Genomic DNA, 23,032 nt, shown 5'->3' with positions numbered 1-23,032 from the left:
GTATCCTGGTCCCAAGCTGTTTAGAGCTTAATAACCAGCACCTTGAACTGAGCCCGGACTTCGATGGGAAGCCAATGGAGCTGATAGAGGACTGGGGTTATATGAGAATAACGCCCAGTCCCCAACAGCATCCTGACAGCTATATTTTGAACCATCTGAAGTATCCGGACTGTCTTCAAGGGCAGCCCCACGTAAAGCACGTTACAGAAATGCAAACGGGAAGTAACCAATGCGTGTTACTGTTGCTAGGCAACCTTCCTCCAGGTCGGGATGCAGCTGATAGATTAGCCGAAGCTGAAGGAAAGTGCTCCTAGCCACCACCATCACTTGGGCTTCCAAGAACAGCTCCAGGTCAAGGAGCACTTCCAAGCTGTGCTTTAGAGGGAGTGCAACCCCATCCAGGGCAAGGCCCAAGTCACCTATCCAGGAGCTCAAATCACCGACCAACAGAACCTCCGTCTTATCTGGATTGAGCTTCAGTTTATTGGCCCTCATCCAGCCCATTACTTCAGCCAGGCACCGGTTCAATACATCCACTGCCTCACTTGGGTTAGTTGAAAAAGAGAGGTAGAGCTGGGTGTCATCAGCATACTGATGACTCTGCAGCCCAAACCTCCTGATGACCTCTCCCAGCTGTTTCATGTAGATATTATATAGCAAGGGGGACAACATGGAACCCTGCGGTACTCCATGGCAAAGTTGCCATGACGCAGAGCCAAAGTCTCCCAGCACCACCTTCTGGAATCAGCCTTCAAGGTAGGAGTGGAACCACTGCCAAACAGTGCCTCCTACTCCCAACCCCGCCAGCCTATCCAGGAGGATGCCACGGTCGATGATATTGAAAGCCACTGAGAGGTCCAGGAGAACCAACAAGGACGCACTCCCTGTCTCTCTCCCTGCACAGGTCATCGTACAGGGCGACCAAGGCAGATTCAGTACCGTATCCGGGTCTAAAGCCAGACTGAAATGGGTGCAGATAATCAGTTTCATCCAAGAGTACCTGGAGTTGTCCCGCCACCACCCGTTCCAACACCTTGCCCAAAAATGGGATGTTGGTCACTGGTCTATAAACGGCAGCCATCTCTGGATCCAGAGATGCCTTTTCTAGGACAGACCTGATTTAGGAACAGGTTTTAATTAGCCTTTATGTTAGAAATTGAAATAAAACTTAACTTTATAAAAACAAGTAAAGGTTTTTTGCTCAGCTACAGAGTTCAATGCAAAAATTATCTCAACCATAAGTTAGTAGATCTCTCCATGTTTAATTGCACTCTTTAGATTATTACAGACAGAACACATTTTTAAAAAGGCAATTCTTTTTCACTTCCACAAATCCAGGTACAATGCAATTGTATCAGAAAGATAGACTGGAATTATAGTCATATTATTGTTACATTTGATGACATTTTTGCCATTTCTTCAGGAGAGTGACTCTTCATCACTTCTTTGATGAACTGTTCAAGTGCAGTGAAGTAACCTTGGCACTGCCAAGTGTCATTATGAGTTCCATCAGGAAATATTGCCAACCGTTTAGTCCGAGCAGGGGAAAGTTCATAAAGCTGCTTCATCATAACTGGGGGAATCAACTGGTCAGACAGCCCAGAGATGAAAAGTGATGGCATTCTACACTGAGATATTTTTCTATAAGATAAAAATTTGTTTTTATAGCACCACAAAGGGAGATACCTCATTGGGATGAAAGAAAATAGAGTGCTAGCCATATGTGGAATACTAAGGAATGTGTTCTCCACCATGATGGCAGAAATCCTATGGGAATTTTCAGATGCCAAATGAATAGCAACTGCCCCTCCTAAGGAACGGCCAAAGAGAAAAATCTTTGTCTTATCAAGATCAGATCTAGTCATCACATAATCTAGAACAGCCTCAGAATCTAAGTAGATGCCATCTTCACTTGCTTCTCCTTCACTTTTTCCATAGCCTCTATAATCAACCAGCAATAAGTTTACTTTCAGGTTCACTAGCATCAACAAAGCATTTGGCAGTCTGTGACCAATGTTTCCCGCATTCCCATGAAAGTAAATGATAGTAGGTGAGTATGAGGAATTGTCCACTGTAAATCGGAGAAGTATTAAATTGAGCAACACACCATCTTTGGTTCTGATGAAAATATTTTCATGTGGGATACCAGTAGGCATAGGAACATAAAGCCGTGATGAAGAAGGTTGCTCTGGGAAATAAAGCAACACATCCTGAAATTTATATAATATACCTGCAATAGATACAAATATTAACAGAGGTAAAATAATACCTCCATACAAATGAAAAGTTACTATCAAAGATAAGAGAGAAATACGGCAGAGACTCCAGGACCATGACACCAAAGCAAGTAGCCATTTTTCAATGACAGTCCAAAGCATCCATGATTTTTCCATTATAGTGGTCAATGAATCTTTAGTCCATATGAATCCTGAAAGAAGAAGATATACCTAAGCTTAATTTGTTTTAATACAGCAAACATTTTATACAAATGCAACATATCACAACAAAGAAAGACGCTTACTTATTCTATACATATTTCTAAGTATGCCCCATTATTGTCAATTTAAGTTACTTAACACTAAATCAATTTAAATGTCACGAGTAAATAAGCATGTGTGACAAGAGGCAAGTGTAGCTATCTAGTCCTTTTCTCTATTTGGGGTGCATCTACTTCTTTTAGTTCAAGGCAACATAAATAACAAATTTAAGCCAACTTTCCTACTTGCAAGTCAATGCATTTCTTGAACAAGCATGCATTCAGCTGATGATTTCTGCTTCCCACCTCTTCTTGTGCTGCATTTTAGCAAGACAGCCCTTTACAGCTGTCCACTGGGACACTTTGGAGGGTGTGGGATGATGGCTAGAGCACTGATATATTGTATCCTGCCTTTATCCCCTTTCTGAAATTGATCTCCTGACCTCAAAGAGGAAGTCACTGCAGTTCTTTCCATGCTGGTTGTGCGTTTATGAGGGCAGTAGACTGGAGCACAATTACCCAACTATGAGTTAGGAGTGCTGTTTCTGAAGTAAGATCAGGAAATCTGAATAAACCTATGCTCCCTTTGACAATACATAGGGGCAGTAAGTGCTGTCTAAGACATCATGGGATGTAACTCAGAGTGTTTAGTCTATCAAGAAATATAGGATTGTATCCAATGCTGACATCACCTTAGTGGAAATCACTAAGGCAAAGCCAGCTACCTGCTCAAGAGAGGACACTTGCTTTTACTGAGGCTGACAAATTTCAACGGATCTATTTTTTGGAATATCAATTCTCAAGTCACCATGTCTATTAATTAACACAGGAACAACCAAAAAGTACCAATAGATATTAAGGGCATGATCCTATACAGTGGTACCTTGGCTCTCAAACGCCTCAGTTCACAACCAAATTGGGTTGCAAACAGAAATTTCATAAAAATTTTGCCGCAGGTCGTGTTCCTTGGCTGAGCGTGCCCACGTCCACCTTCCCCCACCGGGCGCCAGCGCCTTCACCCACCTCCCCCTCCAGCACTCCTGTGATCGAGCCAGTCTTCCCCCACCCCCCCGCATGATCGCTGGGGGGGCGGGGAGATGGCCGCGATCTTTGTTGTTCTTTGTCACTTTGCTTCAAATTTTTGTAATAAAAAAATAGTTACAGAATGGATTAACCTTATTTACATTGAACCTTATGGGGAAATTTGACTAGGCTCACAACCAATTTGGGTCATGACCAGAGTCCTGGAATGGATTAAGCTTGTGAGCCAAGGTACCACTTGCAAATAAATAAGCACAAACTGTGCTACAGAGCTAGAAGTACATCATCAGCCTGACAAAAGGATTTCTTCAGTCTCATTTCCATTTCCAAGCAAGGAATACTCTTAGCTTTTTTTTTTTTTAAGATGGCATAATCCAAAACTTAGTACCATATTTAAAAACACCTGTTTCTGAAGATTTGAACTGAGCTTCTGCTGACTTTTGTCCTTAGTTTTCAAATGCTAGGTTCAGACACTCCTGCCTCCCCACAGCATGGACATGTGGAAACAGAAAATGTTCACTTCCATTTTCAACTAACTGTGGCCTGCTACTGTGTCTGAACCAAGGATTTTTACATATTCTAATAAATTCAAGGCGAATTTATCATAAGCAACTGGTAACTGAAAAATCTACATACTTGATGCCAGCACCCAGGTGGTTGAAATATTTATTCTTCAGCCCTCTGCAGGGCCTAGAAACATAATGTTGGCTTTCACCATCCTTGCATAGGACAACAAAACTATTCTCAAGCTAAGATAAAAGCTCTACTAATAGTTTCTCACATGACATTGTTAGATGGAACAAAATTATATTGTATCTATTAGAAAAAGTTACTAGGTTTACTGACGAAGATGTCAATGAAGACTATGAAGGAAAACTATTTACATGTCTAGTTACCCAGTACATTAGCAGTATTTCAGTCCTGTGAGTAATCAAAAGCTTCTTAAAGAGCAGCAGTTACAACATATAACATATATGCAGGAGCAGGGTCAAAGATGAGCAGGGTCTGCTCTGTTTAAGACTTCATCCCCACTAACTCATCAGCCCCTGTGGGAAGGAGTAAGGAAGACAGAAGCATGCAGAACATGAATTTCCTCCCTTCAGGAAATGAGAGGTGAACTACAGCCATTCTACCAGCCCAGCTTATATATTATTTTTTACCCTCCACTGTCCCCTTCTCCTAATGTGGCCTGTCTTTATTAATTACAAAGCTGTTTTTTGATGAGGAGCACAATAATAAAGAAATACAAGTTGTTATTCCTTAACACTTAGTTTTGGTTTCTTTTTTTTCTTCTTAAAAGTAATACACAAAAATCGAACAAACTCAGGTCACCCAGAGAAAACAAGAGTGGCAAAAGAATTATTTACTGATTCACTATATTATAGACCCTTACATATGGTTCCTTCATCAGGCAGATTATAAATAATGCTTTAAATTAGACACTGTGCACTGCAACAATTATCTGTTTTTGTTATCATGCTGTTTCTCTCTCTTAATCCAGATGCCACCTCAAAATTCATGTAGGGTTTTACCTACTATAGAAAAACTTTATGGCTTTCAATTGGTGACAGTGCTGCCAGTGTTTGGGTTTTGATACGACTGCTTACACACCATTCAGCTGCAGCCCAGAGGTTTAACAGGTTAGGTAACAAAATACTGCATATGTACCTCTTAAAGTGCTTCCAGGGCCCCTCCTCCCATTTGACTGAAGCACAGCAGCAACACATTTGCTAAGACTAAGCACATAGGCCCTGAACTGCTCACTCGACAGTGTCAATCCCTAGATGCTCCAGACAAACTGATATTAGGTATCGGAACTAGTAAAGGACTCCCCGTCTAAAGCCCAGAAGAGATACCAGGCAGAATTGGCGATACCGATCTAGGCTGGAACAGTACTGCCCACAAATAAGGCAGCGTCCCACGCTCCTCCTTTCCACAGAGGCAGGCGTGGGAGAGCGAATTCCATGAGCACGAAAGCATGAAAGCATGACTCCTGTATAAATCTCCAGGAAACTTCTAGCCTTGTTCGAGGACGAATAAAGCGTGAATGCAGGCATGAGGGAGCTGTGTCCGAAGCGTGTGGACCGCTGCTGCTCCTCGCTAAGCTTCGACAATGACCACAGTATAAACGGATCTGCCGCACCGGCGCCGTTCAACTGAAAAGCCCCAGCAGCCCCCCGCACCTTTGGGCGAACGGGCGGGATGGCGCGGCTCCCATGCCAGCTCGCCTACCTACACCTCCAGCGCCCCACTCGCACTGACGGAGCCCCGGCACAGCGGCTTCATCGCTCCCCTAGGCGGGACGTTCCACGCCTGGCCTTCCTCCCAGCTCAGGAACTCCACGCTCAACAGCCATTTCCGGCAAGGTAGAGCAGCCGCGGAGCTAGCGCTTCCAGGTCAAAGCGTGAAGGACAGGGTGTTACGCAGCGGAACTCCGCATGAGCCTATCAGAGGGCTTCTTATTGCCAAGTCGTGGCTTGGTAGGAGGAGCTTCCCAAGAGTGAATCGGGGCGGCGGTGGCGGTTTTATTTTCCTTTCCTATATATCGAGGAGGTGCTGTTTTTTCTTTCATAGAAATCTTTGAGGCATTTATCCGGGAATGTGGAAGCAGTGCTTTAGCTTCGGCCTGTAAGTAGGAAAGGGAGGCCGACTGCTGTAGAGGGACGCTCACGGTTTCCTTCGTCCATGGAACGGAGTGGTGCTGCTGTCATTTCTACGGGAAATGATTGTGCTTGGGAAGTGATTGATATTTGTTGTTATGTCCCTACGTTTACATAGACCAGGAGGAATTTGTAATTAAAATTCGACGCAGGGGAAACAGCAGAGGAAGGGGAGAGAAGTGAAGGAAGGATGATGCGATGATTACTTTCAACTTTAGAATAAAAAGGTTATTCCATTTTTTGAACCAGAAGTAGTGTTAAGGACTGTGTTAGGATAGTACTTTTTTATGACCAATTCTATATGGGCGGCTTTCTACAACATGGCACAGACACAGGAGTGTCATTCTTTTCCTGTGCCCTGAGAGAAAAAGGGCAGGGAAATTGAAAGGGTTTGCAGATTGCATACATTTTCTGTCTGTCTGTGCTGCATGGTTCAGTATGTTTATTAATTATATTCTGCCTGTTCTCCTGGCAAGGAACCTTTGTGGCCTGCATAATCTTCTGGCACCTCCATTTTATCCTCACAACAACTCTGTGAGATAAGTTAGGCTGAGAGTCAGTGACTGGCCCAAAGTCACCCAGTGAGCTTCATGATTGAGTGGGAACTAGAACCTGGAGCACCCAAGTTTCAATTCAACACTTTAACCACTGACTCTTACAAGGGCTCATGCTGGCAACAGGGGGAACTGACTATTATGTTGTTTCCCTGTTTCTGGGCAGTGCAAGAGGGGGAACTGGAACTGGGTCTGATCCACCCCACCCCAGCAGCCAGGCAGGAGCAACATACAATGCAGCTGCTCACATAAGAAACAGCCTACTTTTCTGCTAAGTTGCTTACCTGCCTGTTTGCACATTCTTTGGTCAGCAAACTTATGGCTTGATTTATATCAAAAGACATATAAAGTAATTATTTTACCCAAATGCTCTTTTGCTTAGTTTCTTAAAACGCTTTTAAAACTCTTGCTTATGATGCCTAGTTTTTCTGGCCCTTCGGTATCCTGGCATTGTATGCTCCTGGTTCATAGCAGTCTCTGTTGCTTCCTAGTCTTAGACTTACCAGAGGTTTGGTACCTCACTTCCTCCGTGTATGACAAGCTAAGTGCTTGGGCTGCATCTGTTGGTGCTCATTTATTTTGCTGATAAATCTTTATGCCATAGAACCAGGGGTTCTGCCATTCAGCCCTAAGCCTTTCTATCCAGAACATATGGTTCTGATTGCCTGCAATAATAAATAAACGCAAAAATAGTGCTCAGCAGTATGTATAGTCAGCAGGGGATATGAATGTCATCTACTAAAACTGTTTAATACTAAAAATGTACAGATGTGAAAATTCATACAGCAGATACAGTTTTTATTACATTAGTAATGACAGTTTTGTCCTTGTGTAAGTGACCTGAGCTTGAATGTTTTCTTGAAGTGAAAACCTCCAAGACTAGCAACTGTCTTGAAAGCCAACAATGTTTGCCTTATTTTGTATTAGCTTGGTATCAGTGACTACACATGAATTAACTTTGTTTAGTTGTGTCTCCAGTTACTTTTTACTTGTACCTTGAGCCATAACTGTTTGGAATTGTTTGTTGTATGTGAAATTATCAAATCAGTCTTGGAGTAGGATGCCTATTTTCCAGTTAACTAATCCCTAACATGATCATTGTGTATCTTGATTCTTATGCAGTAAGTAGCCCAGCTACTTGTGGGATATTTGCATCATTGGAACAACTCTGCTGAGAGGCTCTACTGCCCACATTAAAATAACTCTTGTAAGTGTGCATCTCAGAGTTCGTGTGCTTATATACTCATCCACGTAGGTTATTCCTGTATATGCTGAACTTGAGACATATTCCCATTAAATTCAATGGAATTTCCTCCCAAGACCATAGATTCAGGTTGCATATGGTTCCAGTAATATGGGGTATTTTCCCATAGAAAAAAATCATAAGTTCATTAGTGAACTTTGAAACTTGGGAATGTCAAAGTTGCCATTATTTTTCAGATGATTATCCCTAGGAAGTATGTGAGAAAATGCATATGCTGTTGATGTATGTATCACTCCTAAGTAGTGACAATAAAACAGAAGGTGCCCCAGCACTCTTAGTGGAAGTGTGTTGGAATATTCAAATAGTTGAGTGGTTGTAAGCTTATTATGCTCAATTCCTTATGTTGCTAAACTCTGTGACAACAGTACCAGTAACTTTTTGTAAAATTTAGACCATCTAATAATTTTTATTATATAACATTTGAATATGTTCTTTAATTGTTCATGAAAGCAAAAAAGGGGAAACAATTCTGAGGTACCTGAAAAAAGTATTTATTTTGCCCAACATGTTTCAGAATTTTTTTCCCTTCAGTGGGGGTTTCAATTAAAATTTTGTCATTAGACATGGTTAGCATTTTGTACTATCCCTAAATGGCCAAACATTGTCAAGCAGTTGCATCACTTAGTGTGCAGGCTTACACCCACTAGACATTATTCAGATGGCCACAGGAAAATTAGAGCTCTGGTTCCAACTCTGATTTGGAAGATTGGCACTCCACATTTGGAGCATTTTCCTTTTGCCTTTGCACTGGCTCCAGCTCCAAAGATACAACTGAACTTGCACTGGGGGAGTAGGGAAAGGAGGAATGGGACTCCACCAGTATGCAAGGTATCTTACCAGTCTCTCAGTCCCTCTTCCCTCTGTGCAGGGGTAAAACTACCACCTAATTGTTTTGGAGGGGGCAGGAGCTCCAAGGCAGTCCTTATCTCTGTGCTCCTTCTATTCCACCTTCCATTGGATGCTAATAATCTTCCAAGTGCAGAGAATTCTGGCCAGTCGAATTGCATGGCACTGTTAATGTGGACTGCTGATTATACAGCTTATAGCATTTATGAAATATACCGGTTAACAAGAAGGGGAACATGCTTTCAAATCCATTGACCAAAATTTTCTTTCCTGGCACCTGGTATTTCTTTTGTCCTTTGTTTTTTGATACACAAGTATCTTTCATTGTGTTTCTTTAATTTCCTCCCTCAAATATTTCAGGTCAAATATTTGTAATCTGAGACAAAAAAAAGTTAAATTAGGTTGCTTGGGTCACTAAATACAAGCAAATTAAAATTAAATTAGATCTTTTTAGGAATGTGATGGGCAATTTGTGACTTTCCAAATGTTTTGGCCTCTAGCTCCCATCAGGTCTAGCATGGGATCATAGGAGCTGTGACATCTTAGATAGTTTAGCCTACAAGTTACCTGCCCCTGCTCCAGAATATAGAATATTTTCCAATGCAAACTGTTCCTTATGCAAATAGTGCTAAATAAATTTTCCAAAGCAGTTTTTTTTTAAATCCGCATCACTGTATAGTTTACCTTAATGTAGATGAATCCAAGGTAAAAGGTTAAACATCCAGAGGAGAATACAAATAACATTTTAATGCATTTTAAATATGGAGCCATGGGACTAATTAAGAAGAAAACAGTAAGAAAAACTGCCTGGAAACAAAAGATTGGCATACATTTTTAATCACTTTAATTTGTTTTTGTAGGAAAAAGGTATAATGAAGATGTCATCCATCCCTGCTTTACATTCTTCTTCCCCCCTAACCGTGGCATCACAAGTTCCTTTTGCAGATCTCTGCTTAACATTAGAACGAATACAGACATGCAAATCCCGACCAGACAAAACAAAGTATTTCAAGGATTTTTTAGATTCTTGGAGGAAATTTCATGATGCTCTTCATAAAAATGAGAAGGATGTGACAGATTCCTTTTATCCGGCAATGAGGCTTATTCTTCCACAGTTGGAAAGAGAGAGAATGGCTTATGGAATTAAAGAAACTATGCTTGCAAAGCTCTATATTGAGCTGCTAAATTTACCAAAAGATGGGAAAGATGCTTTAAAATTGTTACATTATCGGATGCCTGTTGGAGGAGATGCTGGAGACTTTGCTATGATTGCCTATTTTGTGTTGAAATCAAGATGTGTCAAGCAAGGTCAACTGACTATACAACAAGTAAATCAACTTTTAGATGCTATTTCAAATAATAATGCCGCTAAAAGGAAGGATCTGATCAAGAAGAGTCTTCTTCAGTTAATAACTCAGTGCTCAGCACTTGAACAAAAATGGTTGATCAGGATGATCCTAAAGGATCTGAAACTTGGTATTAGTCAGCAGACTTTATTTTCTATTTTCCATGCTGATGCTGCAGAGTTACACAGTGTTACAACTGATTTGGAGAAGGTTTGCAGAGAGTTGCACAATCCCTCTGTGTTTCTTAGTGATGTTTCTATTTCATTATTCTCACCTTTTAAACCAATGCTAGCTGCTATTGCCAATATACAACAAATAGAAAAACAAATGAACAAACAGAGTTTCTACATAGAAACTAAATTAGATGGTGAACGAATGCAGCTTCACAAAGATGGAGATGTTTACAAGTATTTTTCCCGAAATGGTTATGATTATACCCCGCAATTTGGAGCTTCTCCTCTTGAAGGTTCATTGACTCCATTTGCTCATAAGGCCTTTAAAAACAATATTCAAAACTGCATTGTGGATGGTGAAATGATGGCCTACAGTCCCATCACACAGACCTTCATGCAGAAGGGAAACAAATTTGACATTAAAAGGATGGTAGATGATTCTGAATTGCAGACATGCTTCTGTGTGTTTGATGTTCTAATGGTTAATGACCAAAAGCTGGGTCATGAGATACTGAGCAAAAGATATGAAATACTAAATAAGATTCTTATGCCAATAGCAGGTCAAATACAAATTGTTCCTAAAAGGCAGGCTAGCACACAGAAAGAAGTGGTAGATGCTCTAAATGAAGCAATTGATAATAGGGAGGAAGGGATTGTGGTAAAAGACCCTATGTCAATTTACAAACCAGACAAACGTGGAGAAGGGTGGCTAAAGATCAAACCTGAGTATGTCAATGGACTGATGGATGAGCTGGATCTTTTAATTGTAGGGGGCTACTGGGGAAAAGGTCTTCGTGGTGGAATGATGTCACATTTTTTATGTGCAGTTGCTGAGACTCCTCTACCTGGTAAAAAGCCATCTGTATTCCATTCCATTTGTCGTGTTGGCTCTGGTTACACAATGAAAGAGCTGTACAATCTCAGCTTGAAATTAGCCAAATATTGGAAACCATATTGTAAACGGGATCCTCCTTACAATATCTTGTGTGGGATTGAGAAACCTGAAGTCTATATCGAACCTTGCAATTCAGTCATTGTTCAGATTAAAGCTGCTGAGATTGTTAGTAGTGATATGTATAAAACTGATTGCACGTTACGTTTCCCTCGCATCGAGAAGATAAGAGAAGATAAAGAATGGCACGAATGTATGACTCTTGACCTTCTGGAACAACTCAGAGGTAAAGCTTCTGGGAAGCTAGCAAGTAAGCACTTTGAAATGGTTGATGATGAACCACAAGAAAAAAAACGTAAAACTATGCAAAAGGTTAAAAAAAAGATAGGCTTAATTGATCATTTCAAAGCCCCTGATCTTTCTAAAGTGAACAAAATTTCTAGTATATTTGAAGATATTGAATTTTGTGTTATGACTGGGACAGGAAGATATTCAAAATATGAGTTAGAAAGTAAAATAGCAGAATATGGTGGCAGCATAATACAAAATCCTGGGCTGGATACCTACTGTGTTGTTGCAGGGGTTGAGAATGTTAGAGTAAAAAATATTATTTCATCCAACAAGTATGATGTTGTAAAAGCAGAGTGGCTTTTGCAGTGCTTTCAGACTAAAAGCTTTGTGCCATGGCGACCTGCTTATATGATTCACATGTCTTCAGAAACAAAACAACACTTTGCCTGCAAGTATGATTTTTATGGTGATAGTTACACAGTTGATACTGATATGGCCCAATTAAAGGAAGTGTTCTCAGGAATTAATAACTTTGAGGAAGAGCTCTCCTGGGATGTGCTGACTGACCTAGAAACACATTATTCATGGGAAAGCTCTCCATTCAGTATGTTCAGGCAGCACATCATTTACCTGGACCTTTATGATAAAGTGAGCAATTCTGATGCCAAGTTCAGTCAAACAAGATTGTTAACTGGAGCACTGATGCTTCGTTTTCATGGAGCGAAAGTAGTCTCACAACTTGAAGAGGGTGTGTCCCATGTAATCATTGGCAATCATGATAATTTGAAGAAAATAAAGACGACCAGAAAAATGTTTAAAAGAAAGTTTAAAATTCTGTCATATCAGTGGATAAGGGATTCTATAGATGCTGGGAAATTACAAGATGAAAAATTTTATTTACTTTAAATTATTTATTTGATAGGAAAAGATATATTTTGTGAACTTCATATGTTTATTCAAAAGAATTCTTCATACTCATTTTAATACTTTCATATTCTTTGGAAGTTTGGCAGTAAATTATATTTGGGAATGAAAGAAAATCTTTCACAGTGTTGAAAAACAGGATGAGAATTGTTCTTAGAGTTGAATTTTGTTTTACCTAGCTAATAATGTTGCCTTTTACAAGAAATTCTTGTTTTACCAAGTTAATGTGTTAACATATTCTTAGAACCTAATCTACAAAGTAGCCTGGGATCTGTGATGCTGAATTAATTTGAGCTTACTAAAATTAAATGGGTCTACAAGGGCTCCATTCCCAGTACTATGAATTACCTGGTTTGTGGATTAAGCCATTATACATTAAAAATCAAATTGATTGTTTCATATTTTTAATGTTTTTCTTATGATGACTTAACTTGAATAACAAATTAAGAAATGGTTTTTTTATTATAAAACAAGCATTCTGTAGTAGTCATCAAGCAATCTGAAACACGGTGTTTGGGATTTCTTTCAATAAAAAATGATACATAGCTATTGCTAATAATAAATATGTTAAATTATTCTCCAGTTAGACACATGTGAGTTTTAGGCATATTTATACAATCAAAATAGAACCATTCAAACTATTTAGTTATATTTCTTATTCTAATTGTATTTATTATACCAATAAACTTGAGAAGATAATTCTTCATTTTTCTTAGCTTCAGTCGTACATTTTGATCTAGTGTATTAATTTGTATATTTTTATGTAGCTAGTTTATTTTGTGTAATTTAAAAAGAGAATGTCATATTATAATCCTTACATGTGAATACATGACTGTTCTAGTGAAGGAGTTGAATTAAATGTTAAAAGAGAACCAAGGTATTCATTTCTGGAGAGTGTTGAACTGATTTTCAATAGCTTGAGTGTCATTTAAGGATAAAAACAATGCACAAATGATTCTGTATTTTAGTATAAAGAATTATGCAAATAAAACCTGTTTTTAAACTAATCTACTTCTGTTTTGAACTGAGGAGAACTTCCTGAGAATATTATTTATTTACTTACTTACATATATTTATAGGCTGCCTATAATTGCTGAGGCCTTCCAAAGGCGGCTTACATTAAATTTTTATTATTATTATTATTATTATTATTATTATTATTATTATTATTATTATTATTATAACATTTCTATGCCGCCCCTTGCCGAAACCTCGGGGCGGCTTACAACATGATAAAATACATTGAAATACAATAGTACATAATAAATTACCATTAAATATAACAATACAAAAAATACATTGATTTACAAATACAAAATTAAAATTATCAGTATAAAATAAAAATATAGGAGGAGAAAGAGAAGGAAGAAGAAGTTGCCCAGGCCAGATCATATGTTTTAACAATTGAAATGATGTTTAAATAAAAAGGTCTTTACCTGGCGCCGAAAAACCAGTAACGACGGTGCCAGGCGGACCTCTTTGGGGAGTGAATTCCATAGGTTGGGCGCCACCGCAGAGAAAGCCCTCCTCCGGGTACTTACTCTCCTAATTTCTTTCATGGAGGGTTCCCGGAGAAGGGACTCTCCCGCAGATCTCAAAGGGCGGTCGGGCATATACGGACGTAAGCGCTCGTTCAGGTAGCCAGGACCCAAGCCGTTTAGGGCTTTGTAGGTCATAATCAACACCTTGAATTGGGCCCGGGCTTCAATGGGAAGCCAGTGAAGCTGATGGAGGACTGGAGTCATGTGAGCATAACGCCCCGTCCCCGTCAGCAACCTGGCAGCTCTATTTTGCACCAATTGAAGTGTTCGGACTGTCTTCAGGGGAAGCCCCACGTAAAGCGCGTTACAGAAGTCTAGGCGGGAAGTCACCAGCGCGTGTGTCACCGTCGCCAGGCAGTCGTATTCCAGGTAGGGGCGCAGCTGATTAATCAGCCGAAGCTGAAGGAAGGCGTTCCTCGCTACCGCTGTCACCTGAGCTTCCAAAGAAAGCTCCGGGTCGAGGAGTACACCTAAGCTGCGGACCTTATCCCTAAGAGGGAGTGTTGCACCATTCAGGACCAGGTCAAATCCAGCCTCTCCGAAACCCGATCCGCCAACCAACAGGACCTCCGTCTTGTCTGGGTTGAGTTTCAGTTTATTGGCCCTCATCCATTCCCTTACCTCGGCCAAGCACCGGTTCAGCACAGCCACTGCCTCATCTGGATTAGTGGAGAATGAGAGGTAAAGCTGGGTATCATCAGCGTATTGATGATTCCACAGCCCACACCTCCTGATGACCTCTCCCAGCGGTTTCATATAGATGTTAAATAGCAGAGGGGATAGAATGGAGCCCTGTGGTACCCCATGGCATAGCTGCCATGACGTAGAAACATGGTCCCCCAGCACTACCTTCTGGAATCGACCGTCGAGATAGGAGCGGAACCACTGCAAAGCAGTGCCTCCAACCCCCAATCCTGCAAGTCTATCCAGAAGGATACCATGGTCGATGGTATCGAAAGCCGCCGAGAGGTCCAGAAGAACCAACAGGGATGTACTCCCCCTGTCCTTCTCCCTGCACAGGTCGTCGTACAGGGCGACCAAGGCAGATTCAGTACTGTACCCGGGTCTGAAGCCGGACTGAAAAGGATCCAGATAATCAGTTTCCTCCAAGAGTGCTTGGAGTTGTCCCGCCACCACTCGCTCCAGCACCTTGCCCAGAAACGGGATGTTGGCCACAGGTCTATAGTTAGTGGCCATCTCTGGATCCAGTGACGCTTTCTTCAGGACCGGTCGTATTACCGCCTCCTTTAAAGGGGCAGGCACTCGACCCTCCCTCAGAGAAGCGTTAACCACTTCCAAAATCCAGGTCCCAATCCCGTGCTTGCAGTTATTTATTAACCAAGACGGGCAAGGATCCAATAGGCACGTGGTGGGACGTACTCTTCCAAGCACCTTGTCCACATCATCGGGCCGCAATAATTGAAATTCCTCCAGTAATTTTGGACCAGACAGTGGCATTGGCGACTCCTCAGAGACCTCTGATTCATTAGTGGAGTCCAGCTCGTGACGAATCTGAGCGATTTTCTCCCTGAAATGCCTGGCAAAGTCGTCACAGCGGCATCGGATCTTCCTTAGGACCCAGGCGAACCAGGCCTTGCACCACTCGAAAAAGCTCCGCTGGACGGCATTGTGAGGAGGCAATGGAAGCAGAAAAAAACTTCTTTTTCGCCGCCTTCACCGCCACAGCATAGGCCCGATAGTGGGCTCTCAAGTGTGTTCGGTCAGATTCATCCCGTGATTTCCTCCACCTACGCTCTAGCCGTCTCCCAACTCGCTTCATCGCCCGTAATTCAGGTGTATACCAAGGGGAAGAGCGGACTCTGCCCGGTGGGAGAGGACGCTTAGGAGCGATTGTGTCCACAGCCCTGGTCATCTCTCCGTTCCACAGTTCGACCAGAGCCTCGACAGGAGCACCAGTCTTGTCAGCCGGAAATTCCCCCAGGGCCCCCAGGAATCCATCCGGATCCATCCGGCTCCGGGGGCGGGCCCATACAATCGGGTCCGCACTCTTATAGAGGGAGAGGCCGCTCTCGAGCACAAACCTCACCAGGAGGTGATCTGACCATGACAGGGGAGTCAAACATAAGTTCTTCACCCTCAGGTCATCCTCTACCTGCCCCGTCGTGAATACCAGGTCCAGAGTGTGTCCACGTTCATGGGTAGGGCCAGTGACGTGTTGAGACAGGCCCATGGCCGTCATAGAGGCCATGAAGTCCTGAGCCGCCCCGGTCAGTCCAGACTCGGCATGGAGATTGAAGTCCCCCAGGACCAACATCCTGGGGGTCCTCAACACCAGATCCGAGACGGTCTCTGTCAGCTCAGATAGGGAGACTGCTGGGCAGAAAGGTGCACGGTACACCAATAGAATCCCCAATCTGTCTCGTTCGCCCAACACCAAGTAGAGGCACTCCAGCCCTGGTCTCAAAGGGACCGGAAGACCCGTGAGAGAGATGGAGGCTCTGTAAACCAACGCGACTCCCCCTCCCCTCCCTTCTGGGCGTGAACAGTGTTGAACCAGATACCCGGGCGGGCACAACTGGGAGAGGGCAACATCCTCTCCCTCTCCCGCCCAGGTCTCCGTTATGCAAGCCAGGTCAGCCCCCTCATCCACAATCAAGTCATGGATGAGGGAAGATTTATTATTGATCGACCTGGCATTGAGCAGCAGCACCGTCAGACCCGAGGGGTGGTTGACAAGGCTACCTGGCGCCCTCTGGTTGGGGGCAGGATCAGAAGGAGGGACAGGTGTCAGCCATCTGTCCATCCTTCTTCTACGTGGACACGTTAAGCCCCTATTGTTGTAACGACCATTGCCCGTGACCACGCCAATAGCAGCCCCCGTGGGTTCCCCAGGATATATAAACGTCGACATGGCCAGGAATGACTCAAAGCACTAATTAAAGCAGGGTAAGATTATAAAGTAGGTTGGAGGAGGAGAAAAAGAACGATAAAAAGAAAAAAAAGAAAAAGGGGATCCTTCCTCTTCCCTGAGAATCAGCAGTAGGCAAGCCTATTTCAACAAGAGTCCATGGCCAGCCCAGCCCCCCTCTCGTCCCCCCGAACGGCACCCCAAACGGCGGCGACCCCTTTGGTCGCCGCCCCGAGGCCGCCGGCCCCGGCCGTTGCTGCGGCTTTGACTCCGCAGGGCGCCTCCGAGACCCGCCCCGTCGCGCACCGCGCGCGCCCGATCACCTGGGCTGGCGGGCGGCGCTCTCCGGCGCCGCGTGCGGCCGCGCTGGCCGGTGGAGCTGGCTGCCGTTGAGGTCGCAGCCGCGTGCGTCTGCCTGCATTCGCTTGCCCGGGAGCGGCGTGATGCTGGGGGTGGGCGGAAGCGTCTCTTGCAGCGCGGGGTCGGTGTTTCCTGCCTGGGGGGCCGTTCCCTCCTGGCCGTTGCCACGGCTTTGACTCCGCAGGGCGCCTCCGAGACCCGCCCCGTCGCGCACCTCTCTGTATTTCTCAAAATACTCATTTATATTTTTCTACTGGGTAACGGAATTCCACATTAGCATTTCACATCAAATGACATTTTTTCCTTGTTATATGCTGTGTTCCTAACATACAAATCAAGAGTGAGGAAATGTTTTGAGTTTTAATGCATGCATTTTATTTTATTTAAAGAAGCTATCGTCATTCTTTCTTTAAATAAAATGTCTTACATGACAGTTATCTCTTGCAATTTGTCTGTTACATTAGGCCAGCCTTTCTTAATCTTTTACCTTGGAGGAACCCTTGAAATAATTTTCACGTCTCAGGGAAACCCTGCATAAAAATTAATATGAAGGTAGACCCTGGATTTACTGTAAATAAAAGCTATAAATTGATGTTAATTGTATTTACAACATGAAAATTTATTGACAACATTGAATAACATAGTTACAGATAATCATAAGATAAAGCAATAAGAACAAAACATTGGCTAATGTAGTGCTATTTTTGAAACTAGAAGAATGAAGTTTACTTATTTAATGTGAAGCCTGTGCCTTTTCTCTCTCTCTTTTTTTTTAATGGCTGCCCAAATATTTAATTCTAGGTCAAAATTTGGACATCAGGTTAGGAAAGAGTGATTTTGCAGCATCTCCCAAAGTCAGTAAAGCCCTCAGTCCAACCTGTGTACATGCACTGAGAAGTACCATGAAATTTGTATTATTGTTGTTATTAATGTTTATACAATATATTAATGTTGAATAATAGATTTGTGTATTAATGCATATATGATAATATATAGTATACCACCCTGCCAGCTTTCCCATGAGGACTGCTTAGTGGATTAACGGGGAAAGCCCCTTTAGCCCAGTCTCATTTGCCTGTGGGAAGGATCCACCAGCCAGATGCAAAGATAGCAGCCTTCTCCACCTCTTTGTCCCAGCACCCCACCCTAGAGATAAGACTACCTCTGACTTCTCTGATGGCCCACCATTTCCTGCTCCTGCTGCTTACCAACTGGTGCCCATTTCTCGCCCCTTCACCTCAGTAGCCAGCACCCCTCTGTACATCTTTGAGGGGTGTGTGATGAAAGGATGTGAAATAAGGGCTTTTGCTGGGCACATGGAAACCCTGCCATGCTGCTCCCCACAAGCCTGAGACAGATGTGCTTCTGCCCCATATTTTTTGTATAAGAACCCCATGATGCACGGGCTGAGGTTAATTATGGCCAAAGTATTGTTGGGAAAATCCAAATACATAGAGAAAGGTTGATTATATGTGCCTTTGTGATATAAAATCAGGAGTGTCCCTGCTTTACTCGCTCAGAAAACCAAAATTCCAAGCCAGATGTTTTTAACTTTGAAGCTTTATCATCTGTCCATTTAAGAGACTGAGACTCTTAGCTTGCCTGAGGCAGCTGCTACATTTAATTGCAAAAGTTAATCCTCTGGAGAATGCAGCTCCCAAGGAAAGTTAATTATGACTATTCTGCTAGCAGGGGCAAAGCTGGCAAGCTGCTCTGACCAGTTTTTCTTGTCATGTTGTAATCAGAGTTGTTTACATGTTCAAGTTCACACCCAAGACTTGTAATAATACATGTGCCTTTCTGATTGTCATGCCAACACCCTGTAATCACCAGTATTTTCTGTACTATTGTGCTATGTTGCTTCTGCAGGTTTCTCACATTGTTTTGACTATGAATATATTTACATGTATCCATTATTTGCTCATCATCAACCCTGCTCCTACACAGGTGACTCAAAACCTATAAAACACTCTGTATGTTCTAGATACTTGTGGGTGGTGGGCATACCCAGCGGTGCTGTTGTAGGTTAGTCCTCTGCAAAGGAGCTTACCTGGGTTCTCACCAGTAAAACTGCTGAGGTTCAAGGTGAAGGTGTCTCCCTGTGAATCCAAGCGTACATTCCCCTGAATGCTGTTCTGGGAGTCCCTGGCAGTATCAATTCATGGCAAGTTGCACTAATTCTATATAGGATTTTGGTGAAAAGAAACCTTTAAATCAGCACTTTCATGAAAATACAGTTTAAAAATGGCAGAAATTGAATAAAACATTTAATGCATCCTTTTTATATTAGTACTTTTTATTTGATATTTATAATTTTTCAAAAAAAACAAACATCAGCAAAACACTGCTGAGAACACAGAAGAAGAGCAAAAACACAAACACATATAAAAGGAGGGAATGAATGAGATAAAACACAACCACAGTAACATTCAGAGATGCAATAAACTGTTGAAAGTATTAGTAATAATGTATATACATATATACACATGTACACATACATGTCACTAACATAGGCTGAGGTAAGTTGACAAATGTTGAAATGAGTGATGAGATGCAGTTGCCATCAGTATTGCATCAGTATTACATTCTCTCATAGGATGCCAGTGTTGTGAGGTTTTTCAGTCCATAGCTTGGTTAAGGAAGATGATTTGGCTTTCCACCCAATTCTCTTAGCCACCGTGAGGACTTGTATTGTCCACTGAAGTGGCCAAAGGATAGTTTCAGGATGTGGGAATATAATTCTGCAAAACATTGACATCATTAAACACGAATTATGTTTTTAGGACAAACTAGATGTGTCTAAAAACTTTTGTCCAGAAAGGGGCCCTTCCACATCACATGCACTAATTTATTTATTTATTAAAACATTTCTATGGCTCCCCTTGCCGTAGCCTCGGGGCGGCTCACAACATAATAAAATTTCAACATTTATTAGAGGGTGATTTTTTTTTTTCTGAAATGGGTGCTGTGGAGTCCAGTGTGCCTGAAAGAGAAGCTTTTGCTGTGTAAAGTGCATTTTCAGGTCAGGGGAGATGGACTGTATGGAAGATGTAGCTATTTTCCACTGGTGTTGCTGGATATGGCATTTTAATTCCCCATTACATTCCTCTCTTGAATGTCTGGATTTCAAGCTAATTGAAATGTCTGGATTTCAAGCTAATCAAGCTAATATATTAAGGGTTAATATGTTGGTATTGGTTGCCTTTGAGAGCTAACCAAGTCCTCCAATAATGTTAAGGATTCAGAAGCAGTGAATGCTGCTGAGCCATAAAGGGAATGGAACATGTATTTTATTTGAAGGTGTTTCAAATGTGTATTTTGGGGCAGTTAATATGTCCTCTGTAAATTCACAAAGGAGATTTCACAGCCTTTGCCTGGTAATCAAGCTAAAGTGAGAATACCTCTTTCAGCCCACTGCATCCAAAGGAATGGTTGACCTGAAGCCTGTAGCCTTTACTGGCAGGTCTGGACTCTCTCAGCAAGGGTGGGAGTGCTGGCTTTACCACCTCGCCCGTCTTTCTTCTTACATACGTGGCTTAGCTTTGCCACCAGCCTCCTTGTCAGCTTCTCTCTCCTGGATTATGTTGGGGCTGGGTGGACTGATGCACTGCTAAGAGTTCCTCCAGAGGCCCCAGTCCTGTGATGAGGCCTGTCTGCAAGACTGCCTGCTGTGGATTCAATTGGTAACAGCTCCCGCCTTGTGTAGAGAGGCAGCAGGACTATCTCTGCTGACCCAACATGGGGCTTGCAAGACCTGGAAGACAATGACACCAAAGGGGAGGAACTGCTTCAAGGGGAGCACAAGGGCAAGGGCTCCTTCTAACAGTGTTGTTATTTTCCGTGTCTCGAGGGGCTCCTCTTCACAGGCCCTGTGTATGTGTATAACAGACCTGGTTCGGTGGACAAGAAGAAACTCTCCCATTTCTGACCACCTGTGTACTTGGCACAGCATCAAGGTAGACTGGAGAGCAGGAGGGTGGGGGGGTTGCCATGGTCTATAGGAATTCCCCTCACCCCCGGCTCCTACTCCTTCTGCCTCCTAATCCAGAATGTTTGCATCTTGTGCTGGGCCAGCAGGACTGATAGAGGATGCTGTTGGAGTACTGCCCACCCTGTGACCCAGCAGTCTCCCTACCTTAGTTGCCAGAGCTTGTCTGTGCTGTGATGTTGAGGTTCCCCAGGCTGTTCTTCCTGGGGAATGTCAGCATCCATGCTGAGGGTGACTGGGGCAGCTCAGGATTTCATGGACTTCATGACAATCATGGGGTTATCTCAACATGTTACTGGCCCAATGCATGTAGCAGGGCACACCCTATATTTGGTTTTTCGGCCAGGCAAGGGAATAGTAATCTGCAGGTAGGAGGTTTTGAATTGCCCCCTAGGTCACTGCTTGCTGGGATTTAGACTAACAGAGGTCTTTCCCCACTGCAGGGTAGGTGGACCCATTAAGACCTGGAAGCTCATGGATCTAGATTGTTTCCAGAAGGCTCTGGGGGATTTTCATTTTAAATATCATTATTCTACTAAACCAAGATGATCCAATCTTCCTGAATTCAATCATTTTCTCTTTTGTTTTATTTTCAATGTATCATAATCATTCTTTTTAAGGATTCTAAATTTTAGTAATATTTATACCTAAATACTTAATAAATCTACATCTTTAAATTATGTTGGAGAAGCTCTATACAGTCAGTAAAAACTAGACCAGGCTCAGATCATGAGCTTCGGGTTGCAAAATTTAGGCTTAAATTGAAGAAAGTAGAGAAAAGCTCTAGGCCACTCAGGTATGACCTAAATCATATCCCTGATGAATATACAGTAGAGGTGTAGCCGAAGTATTGAGGCTTTTGAATTGTGGTGCTGGAGAAGACTCCTGCGAGTCCCTTGGCCTGCAAGGCAATCAAACCAGTTCAGTCCTAGGGGAGATCAACCCTGACTGCTCTTTCGAAGGTCAGATCCTGAAGATGAAACTCAAATACTTTGGCCACCTAATTGAGAAGGAAGAACTCCCTGGAGAAGAGCCTAATGCTGGGAACAACAGATAGCAAAAGAAGAAGGGGACGGCAGAGAATGAGGTGGCTAAATGGAGTCACTGAAGCAGTTGGTGTGAGCTACAGTGGACTCCGGGGGACGGTGGAAGACAGGAAGACCTGGAGGAATGATGTCCCTGGGGTCGCAATGGGTCGGACACGACTTTGCGACTAACAACAACAACTTTAAATTTATTCCTAATCTTTTCTTTCTCTTCTTTGGCACAGATAAATAACATAATCTCTGATTTACCCCAATTTATCTTTAAACCTGCTCTCTCTCCAAATTCTTCCAGATGTATTCTGACCTTATTCATAACTGTATTGCTAACTAAGTATGATAAGCAAATAAGCTAATCTTAACTACATTCTGAAACCTATAGCTTTTATTGTGTTATCATTCCTAATTCTATTTGCTAATAATTCTATAACTAGAGCAAATGGTATTGGGGAAAGGTTACCTCCTTGCCTTGTACCCCGGCCCCGGACTATTTGCTCTGTTATACCATCATGTACTATCACATTTGCCACATTTGCTGAATATAATTTCTCTGTTATATTTTACATCATTTTCCAAATCCTATTGCTTCTATTAATATTTTTATTGTAGGCCATTCCACACAATCAAAAACTTTAAAAATAGTTAATGCTATTATGACAGCTTTTAATTTCCCTTTACATGTAACCTCTAATATATTCATTACTCTTCCAGTCAAATCTGCCATCTGTCTCTATAAAGTGGTATTATAAAACCACTTTGATCCA

General features: G+C 42.4%; 2 protein-coding genes across 9 annotated transcripts; one reads left to right on the top strand and one right to left on the bottom strand.

The window, feature by feature from the left end:
• Positions 1 to 1,242: 1,242 nt before the first annotated feature.
• Positions 1,243 to 5,891, bottom strand: ABHD13 (abhydrolase domain containing 13). 3 transcript variants are annotated; one of them, XM_044431930.1, is made up of 2 exons: positions 5,701 to 5,891; positions 1,243 to 2,428 (listed from the first exon to the last, which is right to left on the bottom strand). In XM_044431930.1, the coding sequence occupies exon 2, from the start codon at positions 2,391 to 2,393 to the stop codon at positions 1,380 to 1,382; it is 1,014 nt and encodes a 337-aa protein (XP_044287865.1). In that variant the 5' UTR covers positions 2,394 to 2,428; positions 5,701 to 5,891; the 3' UTR covers positions 1,243 to 1,379. The 3 variants fall into 3 exon arrangements, with proteins under 3 accessions (XP_044287865.1, XP_044287863.1, XP_044287866.1); XM_044431928.1 differs by having other exon boundaries at positions 5,750 to 5,891; XM_044431931.1 differs by having other exon boundaries at positions 5,754 to 5,891.
• An 86-nt stretch (positions 5,892 to 5,977) lies between these two features.
• On the top strand, positions 5,978 to 13,474 carry LIG4 (DNA ligase 4). 6 transcript variants are annotated; one of them, XM_044431925.1, is made up of 3 exons: positions 5,978 to 6,070; positions 7,854 to 7,938; positions 9,702 to 13,474. In XM_044431925.1, exon 3 carries the CDS (start codon positions 9,714 to 9,716, stop codon positions 12,447 to 12,449), a length of 2,736 nt encoding a protein of 911 aa, XP_044287860.1. In that variant the 5' UTR covers positions 5,978 to 6,070; positions 7,854 to 7,938; positions 9,702 to 9,713; the 3' UTR covers positions 12,450 to 13,474. The 6 variants fall into 6 exon arrangements, with proteins under 6 accessions (XP_044287860.1, XP_044287862.1, XP_044287858.1 ...); XM_044431923.1 differs by having other exon boundaries at positions 6,001 to 6,145; XM_044431924.1 differs by having other exon boundaries at positions 6,001 to 6,404.
• Positions 13,475 to 23,032: the final 9,558 nt, after the last annotated feature.

This window comes from Varanus komodoensis, unplaced genomic scaffold (assembly GCF_004798865.1).
Source record: "Varanus komodoensis strain SLA01 unplaced genomic scaffold, ASM479886v1 scaffold23, whole genome shotgun sequence".
Taxonomy (NCBI): Eukaryota; Metazoa; Chordata; class Lepidosauria; order Squamata; family Varanidae; genus Varanus; species Varanus komodoensis.
Note: the sequence above shows the minus strand (reverse complement) of the source record. Positions and strands in the feature narration are given on the sequence as shown.

Coding starts and splice junctions, on each gene's coding strand:
- ABHD13 (XM_044431930.1), bottom strand. CDS start 2,393: ATGGAAAAATCATGGATGCTTTGGACTGTCATTGAAAAATGGCTACTT.
- LIG4 (XM_044431927.1), top strand. CDS start 9,714: ATGAAGATGTCATCCATCCCTGCTTTACATTCTTCTTCCCCCCTAACC.